The 18,080-nt window shown below is 38.4% G+C and overlaps 1 protein-coding gene across 6 annotated transcripts in view; it reads left to right on the plus strand.

Annotated features, from left to right (window-relative positions):
• diaph2 (diaphanous-related formin 2) overlaps positions 1–18,080 on the plus strand; it is a 437,687-nt gene that overhangs the window by 365,547 nt on the left and 54,060 nt on the right. For all 6 annotated transcript variants that reach the window (XM_058797344.1, XM_058797348.1, XM_058797349.1 and 3 more), the window contains 2 exons: positions 7,739–7,903; positions 15,119–15,254. In XM_058797344.1, coding sequence (XP_058653327.1) covers positions 7,739–7,903; positions 15,119–15,254 — 301 coding nt within the window. The remainder of the gene's footprint in view (positions 1–7,738; positions 7,904–15,118; positions 15,255–18,080) is intronic.

Raw genomic sequence — 18,080 nt, forward strand, 5'->3', positions numbered from 1 at the left:
CTTAATGTATTTCTTTAATTATGCATTAAGTTGGCGCTTTAGGAGCAAATATAGTGGCTTCTCTGAGATAGGTATAAAGGGAGGTTGTAGCCAGCTCCAAATGGGCGGGACTTGTTAATATTCCCTACACAAAACACTAACTATTTATTCAATGACGTCATGGCCTTTTGAAGTTCAATCCAGCTGTATCGCGGTTCTTGTCTTTCCATCCCCAACTGTAAGACCTCTTGAAATTATAATTAAGACTTTTCTTATACCATTTAACATATTTAAAACTTTTTATGGCCGTAAATTTTATACAAGTAAATTGAGAGGTTTTTAAGGACCCACAGTATTTAAGTTAGCCCGTTGGGCAGGGCAGTGATACATTTTGGCAAAATGCTCCTCTTTATAATTATTTTTCTAGCTGACTGATGAGCTTATGATGGCCAGCTAAAGCGATTGCGCCTGCCGCATTAAAGAGCGCCAAAACCGTATTTATTTGATGAATTTTGTTATGAATTTGGCAGAATGTTAAAGCTGATACTTTGTTTATTAAAAAGTAACAAAGCGCAAAGCTTATTGTGATTACTGGACGACAAGTGCGCTGCAAACAGGCTAATATGAAGTTCACGCATTTACAGAACTCAGCATATAGACTAAGGATCTTGATAACAAGAAGCCATATTAGTAATGATTATAAACGAGAATTGTTAACGATATTGCCAATATCCACACAGCTGACAGCTTTACCTGTTGAAGGTTGTTCAAGTTGTGCATGAAATAGACACTGCTTTTCTGCACTTTCACTTTGCACGTCTCCGTCATTTTGATCTCTCGCGCTGCACAACTGCTGCGTTTAGCAGGCATTTCAGCAGAGATGAGGACTGTTTGAAACTTTTTTTTTTCATTAAAACTTTTATGGGCATCGTCTCAGTTTAATACGTGGACATAAAAGATGTGATCGCAAAACAATCAGGAAAAATAATTAAGTCATAACAGTCGCCATTGGTGACCTCAGCAAAAACTTCACTCGCAAATTAATATTTTTGGTCGCAAATGTGACCGTTTTAGTCGCAGTTTGGAGCCCTGTGTAGAGTATTTTACAACAACTTCGAACATGGCTCAACCAATCAGAATCAAGGAGCGGAACTGTCCATTTTATAAAATACATTTTAATGCTACTGTAAGTTATCATGTGGATGCCTTTTTATAATATGACAGGGCACCGATGTGAAAAACAGAGCATGTTGAACCCTTTGGAGAATGTGTCAAGATCAGGTCAGCAGAGCCAACAGCATTGATATGAAAGATGACTTTCACTGAGGCACATTACATGTCCATATATGATGTTCTGGAGCATGCAGTTCCAGTCAGAATAAAAAAATCCCATGTCCTGAAAACTTCACACTTCCTCTGATGGCTTTGCTGTGTTAGTGTATCTAATCAACACATAGCCTTAAGGTTTCTATATGTGCCGAGCCACAGACGTGCTGTTAGTTCACCTGTAGGCACGGGATGCTGAAATCCATTTTCTTTTCTTTTTTTTCTTTTTTTTAAACTCTATTTTCTTCTGTTTTTCACTTTGGCTTGCACCTCATACTCACTGTTTGCTCCATCCTGCAGTTTTGATGATTGTTTGGACAGCTCTCCACGAGCTCCACTTCACATGCATCTGGATACTGGCACGAGAAGCATCCGAGACCCATCTCCCAAATCCATAAATATTTCATTTGCAGAGATGCAGAATAAATTGACAGTGAAATTGACTCTGAATCCCGCTTTTAATTTTTCAAATGAAGAGGAAGAGAGGGTCTCTCCGTGCTGATGTGACAGGGAGCGTGATGTGACAAGAGGTCCCGACCTCCCCGGCGAGGCAAGGGGAGGAAGGAATTCACTTATCCGCCGCCTCGCCGTTACCATCGACACATCACATCCCGATTATTGCTGGGGGCCGAGGCTTTAATTACCAGCCTGTGTGTGGAGGTGAAATTAGACCCCTAGCTCTGTAGGTTAATGCGGGAGTGTCGAACACACAGCCTGCAGGAGGAGACTTGCGCTGATGCAACACATCTGATCTGCATGCACAATTCACTCTCAGCTGTCAGCTCCACTCACTGATAAGAAAATTGAGAGAGTCTGAGTGCCAATGAAGGTGTGGATGTTAAAATACCTCATTTCCATTTGTTTCGTGTCTGTTTGTGTGTGCCCGCTGACGCATGTCTGCGGGCCCGTGTGAGCTCTCACTTGTAGGTGTGCTTTGCCACACAGAATATGTTAACATTCGTTTTGGTTATAAACAATTGTGAGGACTGTATTCTGTGACTGAACTTACAGTATGAATGTAGGCTTTCTCAGGAGTGCAATGGCAACTGTAGAACCTTAATAGAAAAGAAAGATTTGATATATATATATGTATTTTAAGGCCTGTTTGATTTTTAGTTTAAAGTATTAAACCTTTTGCATAATAATTTTAAGATATTTGCTGTCAACTAGAAAGTAAATGTTTCCCAGATAGTTTACAAAAAAATGAAAACACAAATTGAAATATTAAATGTACTTAAAATATATATTTATATAAATAATTGATTTTTAAATCAACACTGTGTATTTTTAATATCTCTTTTTTATAAAATAAAAAGAAGCAAAATATGCTTTCATATTTTGTTTATACGAATGAATGGAGAAAAAAAAAAAACATTTAGACATAATTCAAAATATCTATTATGATCCAGAGAATAAAGAATGTCGTACCAGTTTGGAATGACATTGGGGTGAGTAAGTAATGACAGAATTTTTATTTTTAATCCTAAGTATCCTTTTATGATTGTTACGCAGTCTAACACAGAAAGAAATAAAGGGAAAAAAGAAAATAAATAAATATGATAATAATAGTTGTATATATTTTAGGACAGGGGATGGATAAATAAATAAAATATTTGTATATATTTAGGAAGGGGTTACTTAATGCGAGATCATCATATTTTCATATAGTCCTTTTGAGTTTGAAATCCCCTTTCCTGTGTAATATTGCTTTTGTCAGATAAATCTCAAAAGCTACCCAGCGCAGCTCGAAATGCTTCATAACATGTCTGGCCGTGAAGCAAATGCGACGTTAGCTTAGACAAGCAGTCGTCTGTCTACACTGTTGCGCAAAGGCCTCTATTTCATTTCAATTTCAGAGAGAATAATCAATGTGCTTCCCTATCTTGTATACAATTCAGAACAGGTGAATCAGCAGAAATGTGTCCCATTCTTTTCCTTTCTGCTCAAATATTCCACAGCCACACAAAATGAGTTATCAAAATCTCAACGCTCATCAGTTTCATTACTGCCTGAGCAATTACCTACTTTTCCCCTTTTAAAAAAATTGTTTCAGCCATGGCTGTTCTCATTAATGTTCAAATCACAGCATGCTAGGCTCGAGTTTCTGTCAATAATAGACCGTTAATCAGTAAATCCAAATTTTCCAGAGGTATCCTAACAGGGTGTGAGCGAAGTTTTTGATTGAGTTCAGACGCTTGATTGCTTGTACAGCTGCACAATAAGGCATAATTACATGTGGAAGAGGCGGCAGAGATACTATCTGACAGTCGTGGCTGTGTTGGCAGCTTTTAAGAGCAGACAGGACTGCGATGGTAGCGTGCTGGAAAGGCGTGTGGCAGTAAGCCTGTCGGTGGCATTCTGTTGATCCCCATCCAAGGTGTTGTGTTAATTACTTTGGATGCTGTCCAGAAACCCTCAAAGAATTTAGAAAACTGTGACGTTCAATTTGGTGCAATTCAAATCATTTTCATGCTTTACAGTGAACCCAACTTCTTCTCCAATATTTTCATGCTACAGATAAAACTCTTCTTCGGGTTCATGAGGAATGGGCCTCTATTATTTTTATTCATGTTTGCCTGAAGGGAAGTGTCATTATTTGGCACTCAGATTGTTTCGTGGAGATGAATGTTAATGAGGCGGCCCTTTATTTTTTACTGCATAATCTACTGAACACCTTGTCCTTCAGTCAGGGAGGCACTGTTCGTTTTCATTGTCACGAATGATGCAAGTACACAGTAAGTGCCATTCAGTGATTTAAAGGGCTAGTTTCCTAAAAAATAAAAATTCTCTCACTGTTTATTTACCATATTTTGGTCGCTTCTGGACACAAAGCCTATCATATGGCATATAACTTTTTTCTTTTTTTTTTGACTGAACCTCAAGGTAGGATTGATTAGAATATCAATATTGGAATAGCTTTGTATAATATTATATAACTTCAGTGAATTTTGAACATTAGATTTTTTAATATTATATTTATTTATTTATTTTTTGCTGTAGTTCATTGTTGTTTAGATCTCACTGTCCTTCAGAAATGTTTGTGTTCCACAGAATAAAGGATAGGAACAACATGAGGATAAGTAATAATGAGAGGTTTTTTTTTTTTTTTTTAAGTAAACTACTCTTTAATATGTGTAACAGTGCATTCTGCGCTCAGTGGATCAATATATCTGGCAAAGAGAGACCCACTCATACACTGCAGGACCATTCTCTGTCTGTGCCATTTCCAAACACCAACGACTGCCACATCACGATTGGAAATATCTTTTCGTTTCTCCATCTCCCGACGGCAAGCCATTAGTTGCCCATAGACCACCAAATAAAAAGATGCTTTTCTGCCCTATTCTCCCTGGACGAGTGCTCTAAAGCCATGAATGTGGTCCCTGGTGCCGGCCTGGCGAGAGTGCGGCCACCTTCCACTCGGAGCTGAGGTGGGATGCATGTAGTTTGGCTGTGGGGCTTGAGGGGGAAAGTCAATCCACACACTAAAAGCTTAGTTGCTGCCTTTCAGCATAGAGCCAGGAGGCACATAGAAAAGCATTAAATAAACATTAATGGAAGTGGGTTAGGAGAGATTTATTAAGGAGGCTTTTTGGCCTTGCCTAAGGGAGCCATGCACCATTTTATTCACTCATACAAGCACACAGGTAAACAAACAAGGTAATTTATGGCAGTCTTCAGAGGTGGCAGTGTTTGGAATTCACTTTCTGGCCATTTTTTAGAGTAAGACAATTGTTTTTCACACCGTCTCACAGAATTTTAAACATTTATCATGTACTGAATGGATGTGCGGAATCTCTTCTCTGGGCTTCTTTGTTGGAATTTCATTAAAGTAGTTTTGTAAAGTAATGAGGTTAAAGGGAGTTTTTTACACTATTTTTCTAACGCCGTCTTGTCAGAACATCTCTCAGAGACTACTTATTTGTATAGAAAGCTAAAAAAGGAACACATTTCTATAAGAGAGGAATGCTGTCCTTTCTGTATAGTGAAATATGGGATGTTGCTGGGGAAACTTGTGTTCGTTCTTTGCTTTGAGGACAGCTGGAGAGGGAGACAGAGAGAGAACCAACAGACGGCGGTTGCTTTGGAGAAGGTAGCGAATAATGTTTTATCCAGGAACTTCTCTCCACCCCAGCATGTGAAGCAGAGGTGACACGGGTGACAAAGAAGCGTGAAGAGTGTACTTTGAAAGTTCTTATAGAGGTAACGGAAAAGAGAGAGAGATTGAGACAAAGAAAAAGCAAGAGAAGGAGTTGAAGGAATTGCATTTGGAGGAGAAGCCGAGACTGATATTGGACTGTGCATGTCAGCCGTTGTCAATGTGACAAATCTTTGGTGTGGAAATAATAGCCGGTGAGGGCTCGGCCCAGTCCAGTGGAACTACGTATGACTGTGATGAGCTGTTGTCAAACACACCCACATATACTCGAACACTTTCTCTCTGGCACAAGCAGTATTTTTGCCACTGTATCCAATGGAGACCAAACCTCAAAGCTCTATTGCTTTGATTTTGCTATATCCACATTCCTCGTCTTAAGCAGAGCTTGCTCAAATACAAGATATTAAAGTATGTGGGGTTGAAAGCGTTGCACAACCTGTTGAGGATTTTGTTTCATTTTTCGGCTTAAAAGAAACAGGAAGTCATTTTGCACTTGTCAAAAGAGCTCATAAAACTCAGCCCCAAGGACAAAGACATGCGCACTTTCAGACACTATTGCAGGTACTCAGACTCAAACACTGTTTCCGTTCCGGCTCTTAGGACTCCTGCAGTGAATGGCTGGGACTGTGAGAATACAGTAGTTTGTGTAAGCCGTAGCAATACAATGGGCCAGCGTGTTCAGTATAAACCTTATATACTCTAATTATTCTACTCTTTACTCATTTTACCGCACATATAAATATAAAGGCTTTTTTTATTGGTTGGATTGATGGAATGGAATGATAAAATGGATTAATGAGGTGATTGAATGATAATTACACCAGCAATCAATCTAATTTATATTTTTTGTTTTGTAATTGTTTTAATTTTGCTATTAATATTTCATACATTTTGAAATTGGTGTTGAATTAAACTTTATACAGACTTTCTTTAAGGAAAATATTGAGGAACGTCACCGGAAAATATTGAGGATCGTCACCAGAAAAATGGTGTATTTATATTTCAATTTCTTTTTAACACCTTAATATTTTGCATAATTTAGCTCTTTTCAACCTGAAATGTTTTTGCGCCTCTAGGATTTGCAATAATAAATAATGATAATTTTCATGCGGGTTTCCTGAACTCTCTTCCCATCTGCTATTAGTTGTACAAACAGATAGTCTGATAGTGTTTTTGTCACGGCATGGTTGTCAAACTCGTACAAACAGAACAATATTTTGACAGTCTTGCAAAGCCACAGTATTTGCACTTTATTGGAAAATCAAGCTTCCACTGGCATTGTCGATACTACACATTAAACTAGGATAAGAGAAAGTATTATGACACTGACAAATGACACACTTCAGCTTTAATGATCAGGCAAAACCTTTCCTCTCAATGCAATTTCTCATCAGAAAACAGAAGAAGAATGGAGTTTGATGGTTCCATTCAACCTGTTGCAAACAGATGTTTTTGGGACAGCACTCGCATCCTATAATGGCTGTTAAACAATCTGACTCACGTCTGAGCAGTTGATATGAATAGCTTGAATAAAACGCCAGACGTGGATTTGATATAGCCTCTCTGTTCCTTCAAAAGGGCAAACCCGGGCCATCGGCACCGCTTTGAATCCAGGGGAAACAATCACCTAGAAATGGGGCCTGAATACGTGCAGCTAAATCACAGTCTATGTACGGCGTGCGGCTTTATTAGCATGCGGCAAAAAGAAAGCGAGGCTCTATTGATGCGTGCTACCTGTTTGTTTGTGTGTGTGGTTTACGAGGCCGAAGATGGTCCACGTGTGCCTCGTGAGCTGCAAGATAGCACATTCCCGACAGGAACTGTCAATAGCCATTCAGTAAAAGAACCTGCCTTCATCTGCTTTTTAAATTACAGAGCGCATCTCTCACGCGGGTTCGCGTGCATGCTGACCCTGCTCTTGTTGGAAGAAACAATGACTGCAATCAGCTATTCCTTCTAGCATCTTTGTTTAGTCCCCCAGACTATGAAATGCTCCTCTATCACTCCTGAACTAGCGCTAATAGCTCAGTGCGCCAGTGACTCCAAACTTAGACAGAGAGGTTATTGAATGCCTCTGTTTGTCTTGCTTGACCTCTGCAGAGAAGCAGTGGTTTTTCTCAATGTTCTGCAGGTGACGTCTTTGTTGATGGATTGTGGAAAGGATTTGGTAGTTGCTTTGTTTGTTGATGTTTATCCATCACTGTACAAGCCCATGTGTTTTAACGTAGCTATGGCAATACAGCGCTTGTCCTTCCTTAACCTTATCCTTCTCACGGCTTCTCCAAGCATTCACGAGAGCAGTACGAGAAGCTCTCCACCATGCACAAGAACATGCAGAAGCTGTACGAGAGCCTTGGGAGCTACTTCGCCTTCGACCCCCACACCGTCAGCATTGAGGACTTCTTCGGAGACCTGGCTAACTTCCGCAACCTCTTCATGGTGAGTATGGCAGCACTGTCACCTGTTTATCCTCACAAGAGTTATTTTTTCTTTTGCTCTTTGCACTCCTCAAGGCTGAAGAGAGTTGGATATTTTCTGTATAAATCTGGCTTTCCAAAAGAGTCTTCGAGAGCAGGTGCAGATAATATTCTAATTAATGTGTCCAATGCTTTTTTCCACAGCTAGACGGCACAGGTCAGGGTTGCTGGATAGCAGTATGATTAAGTTTAGGATTGCTTTGACAACTTCTGTCACTTGGAATGTGAAAGCGCAATTCTCTTTCTAACTTCATCGCTTTCTCTTCTCTGTACATATACACCGTTTTTATCAGTACATAGTTTTAAGAGCTCTAAACTAAAGCTGCTGGCCTTGTCTTAAGTGCATGTGGTGATTTAGCTTATTTTATCACATTTGATAAAGACATTTTCCTCACAGGGGTGAGGAGATGGAAGGACGGGCTTATTGGGCAGATTAAAGCATACATAAACTGTGCTGAGAATGGAATGTATAATGCATTACCAAACGTGTGGCTCCTGTGCAGATAAAAGAGTCTCAGAAGCTTCTTATCCTTTCAGAGTTTCATTAGCTTCTGTATTTGGCGGATATCAAGGCAACGCCTCCTCCATGTCAAAAAAAAAAAAAAATCCCAGTTTGGGGTTTAGGCAGGTAGGACTAGGTTATTGCTGATAGGATGGGATTTATCCAGACTGAGTGTGAAACCAAAAGAGGCGTTTCAAGTACATCTCACTGTACAAAGAAGATATGAGATTCTCTGCTAATTGATATTTTTTAGGTACTTCGAGCCTGACTTGTATTTGCTTCTTATAATCTAAATGGGTCTTAGGGATTATACAAATGAAACTTTATGAAAACTTTTATGCAAAATATGAATAAGCTTTACAGAAAATGAGTCTTGAATTGTGGGTGTAAAATTATTTATTTATTTTTATTTGTTATTTAATTATTCATAGTTGCATAAAAATTCAAACATATTAAAAAGAGTGTTTTAACATACAGGTTTTAAAACTTGTATTTAAAATATTTATTTTGTAATACTTTAATATTGATTATTTATAATCATTAAAATTATAGCTAGTAATATTTTAATAATTTTAATTAAGTAATTTGCATGTGCACAAAACAATTTTCACTCAGAAAGTGATAGTAAATTTCACAAACAATTCCAAAGAAACATCAAGTAACAAAAAATGTAAAGAAAGAAAGTGTACGAGAAAAACTATAATTTTCTCATAAGACCATTACAAAAAACGTAATATTTTGCATAAATGTTTTTGCAATAACATTTTCTATGCACCCTGCACAAGAAAGCACAACAAACTTTATTTTACTACACGTGACGAAACCATGCTGAGCAATTCTACTCCATTTGCAGTACAGTTCAAAGAACATTTACCATTTAAGTTTTAGCTTCACTGTGGTTAAGGGAACCCTGGTATTAGGGTAATTTTGATTCGTAAATGGAACCTTAATATTGGCTTGAGGAGGAGGGCAGAATGCCTCCACACAAAGCAGCCTCTGGAGATTTTTTTTACACACATATTTAAGTGTTTTCTCATTTCTCCTGCTTCTGCCTGTATTTCATCTCCCCTCCAGGAAAAAAAAAAAAAAAAAAAAAAAAGGGATAACACGATGTCCAGAAGGTATGCTCAAAGTCTTCAAAACCCATTACAGTGAATGGCAAGGTCTCCTTGTCTGTGGCTTCTCTCTCACCCCTTTCTCACAAGCATATCTAAAAACCAACTTTCATTCACCCTGATCAAAGTCTAGCAACACATGACACGGCGCTCCCTCCAGGATGCAGCGTTGAACGGCTGTAAAAGGGGCATCGATGAAAATAAATTATTCTCTCAAGCGAATAGCTCTTTATGAATAAGTTATCACTGATTTAGACTTCAATGCTGAGAAGAGCAGATCTGTTGGAGAACACAAACATAGCTGGATGTCCAGTGGCACCGGGAACATTCCCTTTGTGGCGTTTTACTCCTGTTTTTATTTTTTATTTTCTTTTATGTAAAAAGTCCAGAAGGCCAACCAAGCTTATAATGCATTAGTAAGAGGGCTCTTGTGATGTATTCTGGGAATGTTATTAGGCATAATGTCATAAACTGACAAGCAGTAAAAGTTGAACATTATGAAAACATTATTTTGGTTGCTTGGTTTTTCCACGTAGCCCTGCCCTGCCCACTGTGAAATCCCATTGGTCCCAAAGCCTCAAATACGTCTAGATACAGTAAATTAATTGTCACATCACGTCCGATTATGACATGATGTTAGCCACACATTTGAAAATGTACTTTGTGTCTCTTTGGGAAAGGGAAAGGTTATTAAAGAAATTTATATTCATGATACAGCCCTCCACATAATATGCGTTCCACCATAGCATATTTATGGCATCAACATTTATCCTCAGAAATGACCCACATTGCTGTATGTTAAATTGCCTGAGTGACACATCCATTTGGTAGGACAAAAAAAGCCCCGCCTGTCAGTTCTCATGGAGCACGCACACTCAGATAAGAGAATCCATTAGCTGTATTTCGTTTCAGGGTCAATAGAAATGAAATTTGATTTCAGCACATGAATTTTGTTTCAGATCGTCCCGTCAGTTTATCCAGTGCGTTGCCAGAGTTGGGCTATAAAGAGAGAGAGAGAAACTCCCACTGCGTCTTCGTCTTCTGTATGTAATCCTGACTAGCGGCTGTGGATGAATATCAGTATATTAATGCCTTATCAAAGCGCAGCAGATGGTGATGAACTAACAGTCTCACTTGTTAATTGAGTGAGCCACTGATTACACCAATAAAGTCAGCAGAGGTTGAGCCACGGTGATGGTGCATGACAAGAGTGACTCAGCTAATCAATAGAGTGCACGTGTGTGCGTTAGTGAGCGTGCATCTCGGGGTGAATATGTGCACAAAACAGTCATCGAGGGCCATTGGCTTTATCTATTATGTCAACCCTGGGAATAATAATGATGATGATGCAAGTAATAGAGATTGTGATGTAGTGTGATGTCATCGCTGCTGCTTTTTCATTTCAATCGCACAGCGACATCAAACCCAATGAAGTGTCCCTTCAGATTAGTCTAATATTTGAGTCAACACACACAACATCGGCCACTTTTCACTCTTGGCAGTTTTGTAGGCCTCTCACAGCCTGTTGAAAACTAATGGGGGATATGATCCAATAAATAAATAAATAACGCAAATATCATCAAATGTGGTTCAGTTAGTGTAGATTTTGTGTTGGCCAAATAGGCCCATCTGTGGTGTGGATTTTTGTCCTCCATTTCTCTCGCTCTCTTCCCTGAAGCCAAGTGTGTACGCATTGCATGTAGGGCAATACATATATGATGGCTCCAACCAACAACAACAAAAAAAAGTGAATATAAATTATAGAGCCCCTGGCTGTGGGATGAGCCGCCCTTTTTTGTCTGTGTGCATAAGACGAGGCTATTCAGATATTCTATTCTGTGGCTGGGCAAACAGGAGAGACTACAAAGCCACCTCCACAACGCAGGATTGCAGCAAGCGCGTGCTTCCTTAGTGTCACTCCGTTGCACATGTACCCAGCGAATATATTTACAAAGACGTCTAGTCCTCAGTGGCTGCCTGGAAGGACACCGTCCTATCCTGTGCTTGCCAGCATGCATAAACACACCCGGGGTAGATGGAGTCCATATTGGCAAATTCAATTCCGCAGCAATCCCTCTCCTAGAGTAGTGCAAACACTACCGAGGACAGCAGCCCGGCGAGTGTCGCCTTACCAATCTAGAGATTGCACGACAGCGTTTTTCCATGAAATGTGCTTTTCCCTGGTGGTTACGTTGTGTTGATTGGTGTTAGAAGTAAATTGCTTGTTTATCATCGTCTTTCATATTAGCAGATCTAGTTGGTGATTCATCCAACTGAAAATTTTATCAAATCCTCCCACAATTTCTTCACGAGGATGGATTTTTTTAAATAAATTGTTAATATTTTGTGTGTCTGATCTTGTTAATTAAAATCCTTCTACTAACTTTGTGTTTTAAAAAGATAATTTACCCCAAAATTAAATGAAAATGCATGCTATGCATTAGTTTACTCACCCTCATGTCGTTCCAAACCTGTAAGAACTCTTTTTGTATGGAGACAATTAAAGTCAGTGGTGTTTTTTTTTTGGTCATACAGGTTTGAAAAGACATGAGTGTGAATAAATCATGTTTTTTACAACACCGTCCTTTTAAGGACGGACAGATTGAGCACTATCTCTCTCATTTTTAAATAACCCATCCTGAGTACTTTAATTAACCAAAAGAGTTTTAAGGAAGACTTTTCCCCTGTAATCAGCTTTCTTAATGACTTTGGATTATTTAGTGTGCAAACACAATTAGCCGGCCTAATTTGCCTTAACATATTGATTGGTGGCCACCACTGACAACCACAGGACTTCCTGTGGATTTCAATCCTTCCTGTTTACTTCTATCATTTTTTTTTTTTTTTTAAACTAACCTTTAGCTTTCGTTTGCATAGAGCCGTATCTGCAGCCGTGAGATATCAGCTTTCTCTGGCAGGGAGGACCGATGGGGATGCGATTTGAATTTGCAACAGTCAGAGGCTCTGTGACCACAAGAAACAAATTTGCGTGAGACCGTGCGGCTCGGATGAATGCTCTTCAGGGCCCTCCGTGAGCGAGAACACGATCATGGTCTAAATTGTGCATTTGATTCTTTTAAGCAAATGCATGTAGAAACAGCAAATAGCACACATCCCACCATCATTCTTGCTTTATGCTAATGCAATTCTGTCCTTTATAGTCAGTTGCGCCGACGTTTTGCGCCATGAGAATGATATTCAACAGCACTCCCTCTGGGTATTGTTTATCTCATGCAAAGCTTCCTAATACCTAAAACACAATTAAGAAAATTGATAAAATCATAAATACTGCCCCAGGCTAATTAGGATCAGGCAAAGGGTTGAAAACATGTTTGTTGCCATGGTGATTAGGGTTTTTGCATGTTTGATGAGAGTAAGATAATTATGTTGTGTAATCGTGTTTGCAGTCGGAATTGTTTGTTTGTTTATAAAAACTTTTGCCAGCAGGAATTATTTTTGTTGCTATGAATAAATGATTTTTCAATTAAGGATCTAACGCTTGACAATGAGTTTGATGCTATCTCCAATTACAAGACTGAGATTGAACTGTCAGTTTTGGAGACCCATAATCCAGTGGCTTCATAATACTCTATTTGAAAATGCGAAATCACAATAACAGGATGAATTGTTTATGCTAATGTTTGTTGTCACTCTGTGCCATGAATAGATGAATATAGAATTCCTTTTCGCGCTCTTTGAAGGACAGCCATGTGTGTGCTGACTGAATTACTTTTTATTAGAACAAGTATTGTGTTTATTCATTGCTGACTTATAGTTTTGCAGCAAAATGCAAATTTGGAACAGGTGCATCTCTCTCTCTCTCGTGTTCATCCTTGTCCTTGTCGTTTCAAGAAACGACAGTGAGTGTGTGGGTTCCTGTTCTCGGGCTTGACGGCAGATCCGCTATTGACCACCATGTTGAGCTGTACTTTTCTCCTCCCACACTGGAGCCATGATCCTTGTGTCTCAGCACCGAACACGACACGCACGTCGGAAACCCTAAGGGAGTCTGAAAGGGCCAGACTGTCGACACTCATTATGTTGTACCAAGAACGAACAAGACACACACACACACACATATGCATACACAAAACACTCATTCCTCCCTTTAAGGCAAGGCCTGTCAGGTTAGTGGTGCAGGCCTGGGGTGAAGAGACCTTTGCTGTGCTGGAAAGGTTATGTAGAAGTGGCTTATTCTCTCTTCTCTGCTGTGTCTCCGTGCCCTCTGAGCGTCTCCGTCCAGCTCTCTCATCGTCTTCATACCGCCTGACACCTCCGTGGCATTTACAGAAGAAGAGAAGAGGAGGACGATATCTCTGCGTCTCAGTGTACAGGCCTCTCTCCCACTCGCTGGTGCCCCGCCAGCATTGCCGCCACCACCACCACCACATCCTGGCTTTCAGTCGCTGGAAATATCCAGGATGGATGCTGTGTTATCTGCTTCCACATTAATGCTTATGGAGATTGTAGCTCAGTGGGGACAACGGCAGTATCAGCAGCCATCTTGATGTTCAATTAGACAATTGCTGTCTGCTTCCTTTTCTCAACGCTCATTGTTTTTGGGGGTTTTTTCACTGTAAGAAGAAAAGCTCCAACTGTGTGCCTTTAGCCTTTAAGCAGGCCCAGATGAAATCTCTGAACTTGCTTAACATTTTCCGTGCAGATTTTGGAATTTAGGAAGGGATTTAATGTTATGTATAGGTATATACAGAATGTGTGTGGAGAGGCGGGGGATTTCAAAACAAGAAATAAGCCAAATCTGGTAAATCATCGCAAAACCTAATTTTGGGGATAAGAAAGAAAGAGAGTGAAGTTTTATGTATGTATGTATTTATTTACTTTTTCCCTTCATTTCTGCACATTCTGACAGTTTTCTGAGAGGTTATAATATTCATTAAAAGCTGTATATAAAAAATCATTTATTCATTAATTAATTCATTCGTGTATTGTTTTAAGTAATTTAATATTATTTTAAAATAAAATTAGAGCTTTGAGGTAAGATTAATTAGGGCATCCTCCAATAAATATTGTAGTTGATCGTTCGTTCATGCATGCATGCATTCATTCATTCTACAAATTAAGTATTCAAAATTGTATCATACATGTTTTATACGCTCTTTAAAAAATAATAAATAAATAAAATTAATGACAGCTTGGACAAATTTACCCAAGATGTCTTCTTGCCTCGTGTAGTGGGGTCATGTAAACCCTGTAGTGGGATTTAAAGACGTTTGGGGTTTTTTTTCTTTGTTTAATTAGTTAATTCTTTTCTGTGCTGAAACAATTTCGCAAATGTTTTTTCCCTAAAATGTATCACTGTTTTCATGTACATCCTGAACCCTGATCTAAACATGTTATAAATGCCAGAGGTTTTGATTCTGTTGAGTTCTGCAGGTCTAGATTCAGTGTGGGACTGCAGATAAGCATTACCCTCATTGTGTATGGACTCACTGTTAGTTTGTCACTCCACATTATAGAATTGTGCTGGAATTTTCTTTCTTTTCCACAGTCTTCTCATTTGCCCTCTAATTTCATTGTCTCTCTCTTTCTGACACTTCAGGATGCTGTGCGGGAGAATCACAAGAAGAGGGAGACGGAGGAGAAGATCAAGAGAGCCAAGCTGGCAAAGGAGAAAGCTGAGCGAGAGAAACTAGAGAGACAGCAGAAGAAGAAACAGCTGATTGACATGAACAAAGGTATGGTGCTACTGCCCCGCCGGGGCCCGACTGCAGCCCGAATCACGATTTCACACGGTGCTAAGCACTGCAGGGGTGGTGATGGTGATGGAGGGATAGGGCCACACTTCCTCTGTGAAAAATCACACTCTTCTCCGCCTATTCGCTCGCACTAAATGTACAGGCAGATTAGATGGGCTGAGAATGTTTTAATGAAAAGTATCTATTTAGTAACTGTCACAGTTTAAGGAAACAGTGACAGGAATATGAAGACATCTGTCAAGTAAATGTTGATGACAGTGATGGTAATTACAATGCCAAACACACCAGTGTGAAATCCAGCCGGAACCAAAGGGATTTCAGCAGTGATAACCATTACAGCTGTTATGAGAAAATAGAAAATAAATTAATTATGTGTATAAAACTAACATTTTGTCACACCTGCAAATGGTGGGTGATTTTTATTTTTTTATTAAATTTTTTTTAGTTATCGGCCATAAAACTGTATATGCATTAAAAAAAAAACGGCAGAATAAAGTATTATTATTATTTACTAAAATGATTCAAATTAAACAAATCAATTTGTATCGGTCAAATTCAATTGAACTGTAAAGTATTTCAAAAATTTTTATATTATTATTATTATTATTATTGTTATTACAACAGCTGTACAGTCACAGTTCTAATATTTATAGTTGTTTTTATCGTTCATGTCATATTCTTAAAATTAATTTGAAAAAGTTACCAGGAAACTGGCAAAAAACACTCTTTAATATTCTCACCTCTGCTGTTTTTTTCTCGCATTTGGCGTTAATTTTAGGCTCTTTGTGTCTGTGTTGTATTAGCTGGAGCATTTGTGCCATTGCTACATGAAGGTGCATTGCAAATCGGCCTCAGTATGAGGCTGCCAGAGAAGATGTAGGTCACATGTAAAGATAAGCATCTCAGGTTCACTGCTTTTGTAGAGCAGACAGATAATGGATTGGCAGATTGCCTTTGGCCTAGTAAATGGAGTTGAGAGTTAACTATTAAGTTTTTGCAAGCTTGCTCAGTTTATTTCTGAAATGAAAAGAGGCCATGTCAACAGTAGCTTAATTCAGTTTAGATTACAGCAAAACTGGTTGGATATGAAAAACAAATTGTCCTCCATGCACCATACTTCAATATCTACGTGCGTATCAGCCCTGTAAATTGTGTTTTGAAAAGAAATGTGTGGTTCAGTTTAAAAAAGAAAGAAAGAAAGTGTCAAGATGTCTCAACGCAGCTTGCAAATTCAGGGCAAATTCTTGCCATGAGAGATACGATGTACTCACTGCACTGTGCTATTCTGATCCTTACAATGAGACAGAAATTCCTGCCTCTGGCCAAAAGCTTTTTTCACAAGCTCCAACTTAAAATGTCACACTGAGCCCAGCGCTTTACTGTGGCCTTACATTTGAGAAAATGACATGTAGAACTTCGACTCTGTGTGCTTCTGCAGGATGACTGAAGCATGCTAGTTTCCTAAGAAGTGACTGCATTGAATGCTGAGCTCGTAATAATGCAGATGGAAAGACAGTGGATAACAAACCCTCTAGTGCAGTCGAGAATATCTTATCTGTAGTTAGCTATTTCTCTGCGTCAGAGCCCATAAAGGACTTTTATCTTTGAACTGCTGTAGTCATCACTAGATTGAAAGAGAAGGAATGTCAGTTAGTTCCGTTGTGCATTTGGCTCCGTAGACATTCAGATGCGTTATATAACAGATCAGCCTTTTTGCATTCAGATATGAATATGAATACTACTGTAAACTAATGTTATTGAAAGAAGTATTTCATTGGGTCAAAATGCAGTAAAACAGTGATATTGTGAAATGTTAATACAATCTAACATAACCGTTTTCCATATATCCATATATTTCTTTATTTTCCAAAGGATCCTTCAGTAATCATTCTAATATGTAGATTTGGTTCTTAGGAAATGTTGTAGACTGCCTAATATTTTAATCAAAACCATGATTTTTTTTTTCTTTGATGAATAGAAAGTGCAAAAGAACAGCATTTATTAAAAATACAAATTTTCATTCTTTCTGAATAAAAAAAATGAAAATGAATTAATAAATTGCATAAAATCCTAATTACCCCAAACTTTTAGGCAGTATGACTATATAACTTTCATACAGTATGATGTCTTGTAAGCATTATATTATGCGTATTTATGCTTTAAGGCAAGCTGTTACAAATTCCTTCTGGCTCTTGAATTAGACCTTTTTTTTGTGTTTGGCTATATTCTGTAAGCGTTCCATGTTGCCAGCATCTGTCTGTTATTCCCTTAAACTTGAATACAGATCTCACCTGCTGTTTTCGATCACCTACAGAAGTATATTAGAAAGTGCAGTTCTTTCAAATTATTATTATTATTATTATTCAGTTAACATTTTTCTTTCCACGAGAGAAAAATTTAATGATTTGTCTCTTTTTTTGTTTATTAATATAAGTAAAACTATAATGATATATAATGATGAGCGGTTTATAAAATATATATTTCTGCTTTGGAAACATTAATTAACCCAATAACACTGTAATCAAACACCATTCAGCGGCTCGGTTGGGTGTCTTAACAGAAAATAAAATCATTCTTAGTCTTTTCTTAGGAACGAGTGAGCTTAGCTAAAGTGCATATGTTCGTTTTTTATTTTTTATTTTAAATTAAGGCAGTACTATTGTGTTGCTCATTTCCTCCATATATATCCTCGTTTTTTGGCACACAACCCTTTTTTTCATTAGAACCCATGTCTAACCTTTTGATTAATTATAGTTTTTAAGGCCTTTTCAAAGGACTATTTCTATAAAGAGATTTTTGAAGTCA

The sequence above is a fragment of the Onychostoma macrolepis genome, chromosome 14 (genome assembly GCF_012432095.1).
Source record: "Onychostoma macrolepis isolate SWU-2019 chromosome 14, ASM1243209v1, whole genome shotgun sequence".
In the NCBI taxonomy this organism is placed as follows: Eukaryota; Metazoa; Chordata; class Actinopteri; order Cypriniformes; family Cyprinidae; genus Onychostoma; species Onychostoma macrolepis.